The sequence below is a fragment of the Diuraphis noxia genome, unplaced genomic scaffold (genome assembly GCF_037042655.1).
Source record: "Diuraphis noxia isolate RWA-SAM2 unplaced genomic scaffold, SU_Dnox_SAM2 contig0003, whole genome shotgun sequence".
In the NCBI taxonomy this organism is placed as follows: Eukaryota; Metazoa; Arthropoda; class Insecta; order Hemiptera; family Aphididae; genus Diuraphis; species Diuraphis noxia.
The window spans coordinates 60620890-60634710 of record NW_028301713.1 but is presented as its reverse complement, the minus strand read 5'-3'; the positions used below and the strand labels follow the sequence as shown (position 1 = coordinate 60634710).

General features: G+C 26.7%; 2 protein-coding genes across 2 annotated transcripts; both read right to left on the bottom strand.

Annotated features, from left to right (window-relative positions):
- Positions 1-3320: 3320 nt before the first annotated feature.
- Positions 3321-9146, bottom strand: LOC107164137 (uncharacterized). The gene is made up of 7 exons (XM_015511839.2): positions 8803-9146; positions 8554-8706; positions 5949-6095; positions 4817-5873; positions 4063-4300; positions 3767-3994; positions 3321-3705 (listed from the first exon to the last, which is right to left on the bottom strand). Exons 1-7 carry the CDS (start codon positions 8910-8912, stop codon positions 3650-3652), a joined length of 1989 nt encoding a protein of 662 aa, XP_015367325.1. The 5' UTR covers positions 8913-9146; the 3' UTR covers positions 3321-3649.
- A 1729-nt stretch (positions 9147-10875) lies between these two features.
- Positions 10876-12158, bottom strand: ksh (transmembrane protein 167A-like protein ksh). The gene is made up of 3 exons (XM_015511845.2): positions 11950-12158; positions 11741-11850; positions 10876-11305 (listed from the first exon to the last, which is right to left on the bottom strand). Exons 1-3 carry the CDS (start codon positions 11950-11952, stop codon positions 11200-11202), a joined length of 219 nt encoding a protein of 72 aa, XP_015367331.1. The 5' UTR covers positions 11953-12158; the 3' UTR covers positions 10876-11199.
- Positions 12159-13821: the final 1663 nt, after the last annotated feature.

Below are 13821 nucleotides of genomic sequence, written 5' to 3'. Positions count from 1 at the left end.
TTGTCTATCCACCTGGCCACCTACCTCTCAATCGTGTTTTCATCGACTGTTTGCCTGTTTAAGATTACCTATATACATATATAACCCTGCATTTAAGCATATATTTATTTGCTGAATATTTCGTGTGAACGATTATCTTTAATATAAAAAATAGATATTGTTCTAATACACTTTTCTATCAAATTAATCAATTAACAGTTACCTACCTAAATAAATATTTTATTCTAACATCACCGCGTATAATATTAAAGTTAAAATCTACACTGTACATTTAATATATATTAAATATTTAAATTTTTACACACAGGTTTTGTTGTTTTCTTATGTGAAAAATTCATATAGGATGGGTACCACTCCTGTCAATATTATTCATATTCTAAAAATATAGGTAGGTACCTGCCTACTGAAAGTTGATTTATAAAACGTATGTCAGAGATATCATACACGAGAACGGAGATAAATCCTTGCAATGCAAATTTATTGGATCTTATACTACTGTTTTAAAATTATTACACAAATTAGAGTGATGAAAAAAAAGGTTTGACAACAATTGATTTTTTAATGATTACCTATTAATTATTTATTAGGATAATACCTAGTAGGGTAATTAATAATTATGTTTCATATAGATATAAGTAATATTTAAATTAGATAGATTAAATAGAAATATCTAAAAAAAATATATATTGCATCCTTGCCTGATATCGGTAGGAAATGATAACATATACCAGGAAATTATATCATTTCCTTCCGTTATTAGGAATTGTCAACATCTCCTAGGAACTATTATCATTTCCTAAATGTCAACATTTCCGGTACCATATACAAAAATAGAATTTTTTGTATAACCCGCACCTTTTATCATTCCTAGTTCAATCTGAATATACAGTAGCGTAGCCTGAATTATGAATTGGAGGAGGGGGGTGGTTAAGTATAAATGAAATTAAGTTTTTTACAGTTTTCGGATATAAACAATATATATGAATCCTGGTTTACGCCAAGCCTATATATATATGTATGTATATACAATTTCATATATCTAAAATGCCGTCATATAGGTACTCTATTGTTCGATCGTGTATAGGTACAAACATTTTTCATATTGTTGTATTTTGTATGCACAATATTTTACATGATTGGAAATGTTTGAAATCACTATATTATGAGGGTGATAATTTATTATTGAAATAATCGAAAATACAATAGTTATTTCACTAACAGAGAACCGGAGGCTTCATTCCTTAAAGCTGGTTCATTTCATGCTGTATAATTTTATTACCAACACTATTCGTCCAAGAAAATATGGATTAAATACTAATATAATTTTAGATTATTTTTAATCCAATATAATGTTATACTATCTGTATCATTAGCGTTAAACTACAATCATTCTTTCATTAGTATACGGCAGTATTATACTTGAGATATTGAGCAAGTTTACGGTCAACCTCATTGGTTGGTTTTAGTTTACATTATTTATACCGAGGGTGGTACTTGTGCGGTGTACAAAGTTATACCCTAAAGTATGTGTACTGACAGCAAACTATATACCAAGTGTTAATTATATGGATAGAAATGGTGGAATGTAGTGTGTACTCACGAATCGCAATGTTTCAAAGGACACCGATTACAAATTGAACTGTTTTTGGTGAGGGTGTAACAGTCGTGGATACAGAAATACTTTAGGAGGATCTGAGATGCGTAATATCAATTATCAATAAATTTGAACACTTGTTTTTTTTTATTACAGTTGTTATGTTTAATATCATGTTTAGTAAAGTAGGTACTAATAAGTAATTAGTTAAAAGCAATGTAACCCTTCAACGGATAATGGACATCTTCATCGGAAAGTCGCGGACAAATCGAGAACCGATGGGTATCGACATTATATGTTTTAGACTTTTAGTGCAACATACACTAATTAGTGCACAAATAGAAGGTGAAGTACTGGAGCATTAACTACCAACATAGTTAAAAAGCTTAAAATCTAGTTAAAAAGTTATTTTTGTACCTATCAAATTTTTGACCTAACTATTGATGGTTAATTAATTTCCCCTTTACCTTTTCACCGTACCAGGCATACTATTACATCTAATACATTTGGACCATTCACTGATCTAGAAATATTATTACATTCCTGTATTTTATAAATTAACCGTAAAGCCTATAATTTAAGGAAACCGTGACTCACATTATTTCTAGACTTAAATAAATAGGTTGTAAATTATAAATCTCAAAGTTAAAATTTAATAAAATAGTGAAAAATTAAAATCATTTTATTTCACGTAACTTAAACAGATTGCAAAGCATAAATAATAGAGAAACAGTGAAAAATTAATGTTAATTAAAAATTTACAATTTCAATTTATAATAATGTTATCCTTATAAACTTGATAACCCCAATGTCAGTACCTAACTTAGTAAATCCTTAATCTTTAGCTGATCAAAAGAATGACCCTTGTGACTTTGTTATTCTTCTTTAAAAAAAAAAAATATTAAACAATAGTATGAGATAAACATGATTTGCATTTACAGTCTTATTAAACAAAATACTAACTCTCAAAATATAAGATCCCTGCTTATTTTATATTTCCCATACCTCTCTTAGATATGTCATGTTATTCTCCCCTTTAAACACTTTATTATGTAATGAATGGTAATGAATGGTAATACTCTGAAGTCTTAATAATGAGATTGAATTTTTTCTTTAAATATAATATATTGTAATAGTTATTATTTTTATAAAATGTTATATTGATAAATCATTTTTCATTGTAAATTCTATTTAATTTAGTTATTAAGTGGTTTATTTATTTTTTGTAATTTCTATTTTCTAATTATTGCACTTGTCTAAATTTATATGTGGAATATTGTCCATGTCTAAAAATAAATAAATCAAAATCCAATATACATTAAGAGAACGTCATACCTGAATGTGTTGTCTCTGTATTACACACATGATACACAAATTTTCATTCACCTGATTCAATATTGTGGTGTTGGTTTTAATATTAAAGTGAATTGGCCAATTATAAAATTTGAAGGTATTATTATCATTATTTTTTTTTCTAAGGAATTATTATTATGTGGACCCCACACAGGCTATAATTATTTTTAAGTAAGTTAAGATCTTTTTTAAACTGTACATTTTAAAATGATCATAACTTACTTAAAAATAGTATAATCAATAAAAGTTTATGTGGGGGCCCTAGATAATAATTTTACCTTTATTGTTCTTAATAATAGATTCTTAGTTTTTTAGGTACCAGTCAGATGATTATCACATCACTTAATGATCCAAAGTGGTATTAAAACTATAATTTATTATTAGAAATAATATGAATTATTATTAAAAAAAATATAACAAAACTAATACATAACTTAATTTAAAATAGTTTAATATAACTATCCAAATACTAATTCAAAAAATTGTGAACAATTAATTTATATTTTTTTGCTGATTCTGTCAATAAATATATTATACATATATATATATTATATAAATATATTACATAGCATAATTCCCACTGCACACAAAAATTTACAAGACCACAGTTTATTCAAATTATTTAATGCTTAGAAAATGTTTGGTGGCGTTAAAAAAATAATAATTTTGTGTATTTTATACACTATGGTAATGATCATGTCATCATGATTCATTGTTCCATATACTATGTTTTTGTTGAGCGTCACGAATCTTTTTCTCTAAAACAATAATAAACACATCAAAAGATACTGACAACAATAAATACTCAATTAAAATTACCTTTAGCATTTGCCAACAATGTACGTTCAGCATTTATAAGATCTGGTGGTACATTCATCTTTAGTCCTAAAGCACTGCTCACTAGTCGTCTAGCCATTGCAGTACAAGTTTTAGGCCTAGTTGCTGGGAGAGGAACAACTGAAGCTGCTCTGAGCTTTGATTCTTTGGTAGCATTCTTAAGTGGCCTTGTTTTCACAAGAACTAATGGTGTGTTCAATGCTTGATCAGCTATTTAAAATATTATAATTTATAAAATTCAAAAATATTAACTTTCAGATAAATTATTTTATGTTCACCTAAATTTGGACTTTCAAATACTGCTAATGCATGAGTATCATCCACCCAAATAATTTCAAAATGATTTTTGCGAAATGCAGCAAATTGATTCATTAGATCAATTGTTTTCAGATCAGAAGAAAAACCATACACCTCAATAACACACTCGCCATCACCAGAACGTTCTTCAATTGTTTGATAGCTTCGGTAATCTTCTTTTGCACATTGTACTTGAACCTTTCCTATTGTAGAGACTAACTAAAATAAAAATAAATATATAAATATTTAAGTACAAGTTTAGTAACATTATTAATAAAACCAGATTTTTAAACTGACTGAAATAATAAACACGTGTAGAAATTAATTCATAGGTTTAACACAATTTAAAATTTAAATAAATGTATTTTTAAAAATTCTATTATAAGATAAGGTTATGAAGAACCTACAAAGAATAAATGTTTAATTGAACTGTTGTTATTTTTGAAACATTTATCAATGTACTGGTCTTTTCAAACCTTAATGTTACGAGAATGGTGATCAGAATAATAATTATATTGAGTAAAGAAACTTAACTAATTATTAGATAGATTATAACAACAAAATTATCTTATGAGGAAATAAATTAGGTAACAGGAGAATAGATTATTTTATTTTTAACTATTGTTAAATTAGGTATGATTTTTTTTTTTAACATAAAATTATGGAATCAAAATTATTTTTTAGTAGAATTGCTGGCATTATACATTTATTACTTCAAATAATAAAATAACTTACTTCTTTCATGAGCAATGGATGTATATAATCATCTTCTTTATCATACATATCTTCCCAGCTACATTCATCAACATCTAAAATCTTTTTCTTTTTCTTTTTTTTTTTTTCCTTTTTCTTTTCATTAGTTTCAAGAATTTCTGGAGACTTATTAATTAACAACGGACTTTGCTGGACAATCAACTCTTCATTTAAATTTTTAGAATAATTTTCATCTATATCCGTTAATGGTCCACTTGTGAAACTATCATCCAAACAATAATGAGGACAGTTTGAATTGTGTTCTTCTTTTAATGCTATTTCAGGCTCATTAGTAAAAACGACTTTATTTTCTTCTTGCAATTCATCTGTTTGGTTATTAGACATATTCGAGCTGTTATCATCAATTAAAATTGGATTTATTGATTTTATAGTTTTTTGAGGTAATAGTATATCGTCAGTAGCAATTGTATCATTAACATCTGATATTTGATGGTCAGGTAAATTAACTGGTGTAGAATCTTGAATATTTATACAACTTACATTTTCACTTCTAGTTAAAACACTAACACTGTTGTCAATTTTACTTCCCACAATATCAGACTCCAATTCATTATACTCCAAGTTAGGATCTTTAATTTTAATTATTTCATTTGCTGCTGATGAATTTGAATTAAATTTATTTTTATCTATTGAATCTGGAAGAATACTAGAAGCTACAGAATCTGAGAACTGAGATGAAACATCATAATATGAAGTTTTAGTTTCATTATTAACATCATCCATCAACATTCCATTTGATAAGTCTACAAATTTATATGAATCTAAAGCTGATAAAATAATATTACTATGTTGAACATGGTTAAAAATTGATATTGAATCTTTCATATCTTTTGAATAAAATTTATTGCTTGAATCGTCTTGAATTCTAGAACTAGCACCAAGTTTATTTGATGGAGTTGAATCTGAACAACTATTTGTACTACTAGTGTTGGAAACAGTATTATTGGCTAATCCTCTAAGTGCTTTGGGTATATAAATAGGAATATCTGGCCTTTTAGATTTTTTGCGCTGATGGGATCTAAAAAAATTTAGACAATATTTTAAAATATTGATTGGAAGTTAATACTAAAATAATTAATGAACATGAAATTACCTTGTACTTGGATTTAATGTTTTAGGCTTAAGTGACTGAAGTAATCTTTCTTGAGCCTTCCTTTCGTTAGGAGTTCTATATGCTCGATATAAACTAGAATTATTTTCATAATGCATTTCAGCATCATCCTGTTCTGTTTCACAAATCCTATTAAACAAATTTATAATCACATTTTAAAATATTTATTTGGTAGTACATACACTATTAACTATTAATTCAGGTTTATAAATACCTAATAATAAATATATATATATATATATATATATATATATATATATATATATATATATATTAATACTGATACATTAATTAGGTATATTACATTCAAACTAATAACATCCTAAATTTATTTTATTTAGCTTGAATTAAGTGCTAATTACATAATTTACAATAAAATTATAAGATCAATATAGATATTATAGAAATACCAAGATCATTATCATATTTAATAAAAATAAAACCATATATTTTAGACTTTTTAGAGGAGATTTACCAATTATTCAATTCAAATGACAAACTATAATCATAGTATTAATTAATTAAGAAATTATTTAAACTAAATATGTACCACTAAACTGTTTAATAACTATAATAATTAGAGGTGATTTTTAATCTATTTTTTGAATACAATTCTTTACTCTTCCGATGTTAAATTTAAATACTACAATTAGTAAACAATTAGATTAATATAACCAGAGCTCATAAGTTCATGCATAAACATTTGTATGTTTTTCTAGCAACACAGAAAAATACGCTAACTGAGATACAAATCCATTTTAATAATAATAAAAATATGAAGTTTAATAGTGCATGTTTATGCCCCGGTTTATGCATATTTTAAGTGTTAAAGTATATTTAACATATAGTTGATTTTTTAGAGTTATTAATGCATATAATCTCATAAAATAAAATGTTTACAAAATTAATATTTGAATTCTTTTTAATTTTCATTTACTTTCTCATTTAAAAATTATAGTATTGGTATAAATTTATTTTTATTCTTGTACGACTATATTGGTTTTACATGTTTTACCCAGTAAACAATATTATCATTACCACTACCATCCTCCACTATGCAACGTGCATATGAAAATTTATCAATTCGTATTTGTAAATAAATCAAACATTTATCAAGAAAGGTGAAGATGACAAAATTTTGAATTCTACAAGGTATATGAATTAAATACATTGAGTGATATATAATTTATAAAAATCAATTAATAAATATATTTTCTTATTTCAATATTTGTTTATGATTTTTTTTTTTTTTGTATTATGCATATTTTAAGTGCATGATTTAAAAATATTAGTACATATAAATGCATATTTCAATACCATTTTGCCAATTTTTTGTGCATGAATGCTTGCTAAATTATTCATTTTTCAGTGCATGAAATTACGAGCCCTGAATATAGCATTAGCAAAAACAGATTTCTTAAAACAAAAAAATAAAAAATAACAATATTTATGTATTACAAATTTGGATGGAAATCAAGTATTTTTTTGTAACTTATTATACATTTTTAAAATAACATTTAAGATGAAGCTACTTTTAAATTTCTTGTATCCGTCTTACACACATACGGCATAGGTCATTTTCATTCACTGGTTTCAATAGAGCATTGTAAGTTTTGATGTAAAAGTAGAGTATTGATACCAATAATACCTATGATCAAACTTTTAAGTAAGAACATAATCTATTCTTAAGTAGGTATCAGTTTTTATTTTATTTTTAATTTTCAAACAAGATATGAGCATTTTTAATGTGTGATATTTCTCATACCCATATTTTTGTTTGAAAATTAAAATATAGAAAAAATCACCAATGCTTAAGCATAAATAATATTTTGATAATAGATCAATTTACTCTTACATCAAAACTTATAACACACTATTTAAATCAGAAAACAAATATTTGGTATGTCGGATGTGTGTAAGACGGAAACAAAAATGCACGGATAGCAATATTTTAATAGTATTTAGTGGTTTCACAATAACCTGAAAGATTATAATCTACTGAAATAACTTTAATAACGAATGTCATAGTTGGTACATCACTCAATATACTTTGCACTTAATTGAATCTTTATTTAGGGTATAATATTTAAGCTTGTTTTAGCACAAGAAAATTGACCCATGAACCATAAATTTCACCAGTAATTTCTTTGAATAACTTCAAAATTGTAGCTTGAAACTAAAGTTGAATATTATAAAACATTAGGTAAATTTCAGGGGGGATATACATAGTTAAACTATAATGAAAATGAATTAAAATAAGAATAACATAAAAGAGTCTAAACTAATTTATCATTAAGAAATTGATCTGACAATAGTATTAATATTATTATTTAGAATTTGAATCAAATAAACTTTTTATGTTTAATTAACAAACAAGTATACCTCAAATATCTCTACATTAAATGAACCTCAACATATTTTATACAGAAATAAAATGTTATATTATATTAATACATGACTACACAAAAAGTTCTCACATAGTGTATCACATAATTTAAACAGCATCAGACCCAGCTAGAGTCCTAAGTTTAAAATTTATTTGAAAAATTAGTTCTAATAATGTTTTCAATTTCAATTTTTAACTTACATTGGTTTAAGTGAAGAATGATAAACGACTAAGCGTCTTCCGTAGCTACTACCAACAGATATGGTGTTCAATTTGTTAAAGAATTTTTGCACCAGCATATGCACTAAAAACCGATTACGTGCGCTTAATGGAGGAAAAATAAGTACTACATTTCTGAAACACAAAGAAAAAAACAAACAATTAAAAAATGTTATTCCTGGAGATAACAAATAAAGTATCCAAAGGTAAAAGATTTATGCAGTTACAAACGTTTTCTTTTCTAAAACGAAAGTTTTAATATAATGGTTGATATCGGCCAAGGCTATTTCCAAAAACGAACATTCGCCAACTCGCAGATTCAATATGTCCAACGACTCCATAAGCACATCGATGGCGGAACACGTAAACGTATATTGAACATTTGAGCGAAAATTGACTTAGTTGATAAAATGAGAAATATTGAGGTTGAACGGTCTAAATCTAAAAATGTAATCAACGTTTCACAATATTGGCCTCTATGTGAGAATAAGAGAGTAGGTACTTCGGCGATAAAAGAGTAAAGACACTATAGAAAGTCGTAGTGTCGTACAAAAAATAGAATTATTATCATTGTTTTTTTTCTTTATTCCCATTACCCAAACAAAAGCCTAAACTTTAAGAGCCTTGATAAGGCAGTTATAAAACATATGATTGGATGGTGACCTTACATGCCACCTCTCCGACAGATACTCGATAGGCAACAAATAACAGGCCAACACTAAAAGCTTAAAATAATAATTATAATATGTAATAATATAATAATTAATAAATAATAATAGCAATTAGCATAAATACACAGTGTGTCTATGACTATCAGAGAATTGAATATTTATACATTTTATGAGGTGTTAATGAGTGTCATCACTGGTATAAAATTATAAACCACAAACAGTATAAAGTTTATACTTTATATCTTTGTTGAGTATAATGTATTACGTCAATGATAATAGAATAATAATAATTTTTTATATAGTAGTTAAAAATATACTATACATAGGTTATTGTAAATAGTATTCCTGTAGTCTGTATCCCACTAAATTGTTTGATAGTTGAAAGTGTTTTTTGGTATTTTTTTTTTTTAAGAAAATTTACAATCTATTATTAATTATGTACAATATAGGTAAAGGCGATAATTTTACATATTATATACCATATATTAGACACATATCAAACAGGACACAACTAGCACAGAATTCTTTCAGCGATGGAACTCAACAGATATTGTTAACGCCAAGGCATTCTTAGTCTTGATGCAGAAAAACTGCGTATGGAATGATGTATAATGCATAAAAGTGATCTGTAATGACTGGGTTCAAAGGCAGTTGATCTGATTCATTCTTGACACATTATGATGGTGGATGAAGATATGATTTTACTCCTCTCGCCCCCTTAACAGTTTTATATAAGAACTATTACATTGAATATTAAATCGTAATCTAAAACTTGTAATAGCAAATATTATATGCTGAAACTTTTTAACTGTTATAAATAAAATAAAAAACATAAAAACATTGAATATAGTTGGTAATTAATTGTTTTAAACTTTTTTATGTGCATGTGTGTATCCGTAGAAGTGTAGACTGATTTTACTTCTTTATTCGATTTTTTTAAACTTTAAGGATGATTCCTGATAGAAAATTGAATCTATAAAACCTAACCTTTTTTGTAGTTGGTATTTTTAAGAAGTAAAAATGAAAAATAGTAAAAACTAACTAGAAAATCATAAAATAATTTAGGAAAAACTGTAATTTTTGAGCGAAACTAGTTTTCAACAAGCTCAATTTGGTATTTTTGGTGAGACTCATATAAACTAATAAAGTAATAACTAATAACCATAGATAACATAATATCAAAAATGGTAGCATATTCAAAATATTTATACAATCAAAATACTCATAAACCTAAAAACTAATAAAGTTTATTAATACTACAGTCTACTAATATAATAAACTATGCAATAATTATTAATAATATTGAATAAAACAAATATAAATTAAATATTAAATTAATTCATATAAATTATATTAAAAAATAATTCATAAAATAGCTATTCTGACTAAAATATATTGAATACATAGGGGGATATATTTAAGGTATATTTTAATCCATAGGTAAACCATATAGGTACTTATTATCAGTTTATGACAAACTGATCGTCAAATCTATTTGATAGAGGGGTAAATTATTTTTTGTTGCAGTGTAGCTAACCCAATCGAATCCATTGATTCTTTTATAGCTGATTAAACATACAAATTTACAATAAACAAAAAACATAATTATAAATGAAAAAAAAAACAAAATTACTAAAATGGTATATATATTTATTTTAGTAATTGGACCAAAGACAATATTGACATTTTTGTTATCTTTAAAAACAAAATAACTTTAAGAATAAGTACTTCAAATCATAGTTTTATTGTTTGAAATAATTTAACTGAATACAATATTAAAAATATCTAGAAAATGAATCAAATATTTTTATCAAAAACAAATTAATTGAGTTGGTATGTAACAGAATACTAATATTAGAATTTTAACCATGTTTATGCAAAAATTATAAATAAAGTATCATAAAATATGTACAAATTACTTGTTTCTTTTTAATTAAAAATTATGACATAATTACAATTATGTCCAAAATAAAATACTGAAAGCCATCGCAATACAACAAAATGATACGTATGGACTTTTTCTTTCTCCAATTCTGGCTAACTTCCAAAACGTTCCCAATGGTCTAAAAAATAAAAATATATGGATCAATATTATCATAAATAAATGTGTACATTTAAGTATGAGTATTTATCAGTGAAATATAAATTTTAAATTTTGTTTAGTTAAAATGTTCAATGGCATTCTGTAAAATGTTAATTTATAACTATACATTTGTAGTTTAGAAACTTGCTTCTCAATGTTCTAAAAGTCTATGAGAAATTATTATGCACTTAATTTGTAAATTATTTAAGATCACAAAATAAGAGATTTTTTTTGGATTAAAACTTATTTGCTGAAATATGAAGTACTAATGTGGCTCCTCATGAATTCCAAAATTCATAGTAATTCCTGCAAGCGACTAATAATAATTTATCATAGCACAACAAAGGTGAAATCAATTGAACAATAAACGCTTAATTTATTTTATTTAATATTTAATAATATTTATTTATCTTACCCAACTTTATTCCTATCGATAATACTTGGTAATAACTGCCGTAAATAAGTGCATGTACAAATAGACAACAATAAAATTGTCAAAAGACTTTGTAAATTGAACAGAGCCAACTGAAATCAAAACAACAAATAACAATTATAACAAATTAAAATAATTACCTAAACAGAATAAAAAAATACATTTTAGAACATTTTGTAAAGATATTTTACCATGATAACAGCTTTGAATTATTTAACTTGTATCAAAATTTACTCTCATAAAATACAAATTTAATTCAAAAATTATAAAACTAAAAGTAGTCATTCATCAACAACAAATAACCAAACAATATTGTTATTTAAAATTTTTGAGTTGAATCACAGAACTGACAACTGAGACCAATTTAATATTTATGTAGGTAAACAGTAAAGTTGTATACTTGACACATGTATGGATTATTGATACGCTACATTGATAAGAAAATTACTCATAATCACAATTTTAGATAGCACTATCATAAAATAATCATTTATGAATAATTAATTTATTGTGGTTGTGTATAGTTGTACCACAGAATAGATGACATTATTGAAATTTCATTCTAATCTGTATTTGTAATAATACACTATATAGATATTGTTTATTAGTTATTACACTAATATCAGTAATATCCCATGCAAGGTGGATTTATAAATCCACCTCGATCCCGTGCACAATCAGGCCCCCCACATCAGAGGTTTGGCCCTGGTGCTATGTACTGACGTCCCGCTGAGACATCTAAACACGCATATACACGTAGATATGTATACACGCGTACGCTTTTGCACGACTCGGCCATGGACACATACGTATCTTATCAATAGGAGAGGAAACGCAGGGAGTAGGACTATCTGGACTATATAGGAGAGCCCCGATTAGACCCAATTCAGACGTGAGCCACCAGAGTCAGAACCACCACGCACCTTCACGCCAGACACCAGTCCAATTTAATTATTCGGACTTAGAATATTTTGCAACCAAATCATTTTGTGCAGTAAAAGTGTTCTATTTACATAGTAATCAAATAAATATCTAATAAATTAATCACAAATTAAGTTGTTATACTTATTACACCCAATCCATCTACCTCAACACCAGTCGTTTGTCCTCCTGTATGCTGGGACGCTACACTGGCACAGAGCTAAATTCGGACCTCTCTTAATAATAATAACAATTAATTTTGAACATTTTTCTAATATCTATTGAAGTAATTATTTGTATAAACGCCGGGCCCCTTGAAAGTCCGGACCCCAGTACCATGGGTCCTTTTAACCTCCCCCCCCCCCTTGTGAAGGCCCTGTAACACAATAGTTAAAACTTTAAACTTTAGAGTACCTATTATACCTAATACAGTCACACCTATGACCAGGCCCATACCAAGACTAAATTTTCTGGTGGGGCAAACCAAATTTTAGGGGGGGCATTATGCATAAAAACAATATTAATTTCTAAAATTTTGATATTTTTAGGGGGGGGGGGGCAATGATTGGGCTTAAGGAGGGCAGCGACCCATCTTGCCCCTCTGAGCTACGGGCCTGCCTATGACCTATATAATACTGATAGGTACATAAATATAAATTTATTAATATCATATTATTTAGGTGTAGAATTTATAAAACTGTAAAAATTTGTATTTATTTTGTCAAAGTAATGTGAAACGATTCCATAACCTTTGCATTAATATGTTTTGATAGAATTTCTATTTGTATTAAAAACGCCCGAATAATCATCCATAATATAATATTCGTTTTTAATTGACTGCATGTCTCAGAAAATATTCAGTCTTCGACCGATTTGGCTAAGATTTAGTTTCTAAAAAGGAAACAGAATGCAGATACTGTCATTGAATTATTCTGTGGTACCTACGTGTTCCGTATTATTGAATAGGTAGCCTATTGAAATTTATTTCCAAGATTTTATCGCCAAACGATTTTTGATATAGTCACGATGACGAGGTGCTTATAGTCACTAAGACTTCATAGATGGCACTATGGCAGGTCCCTAATTAAAAGTATTGCCAGATTTAAACACCTCTTCATGCAGTGTCGAAAGTAGCCTATATA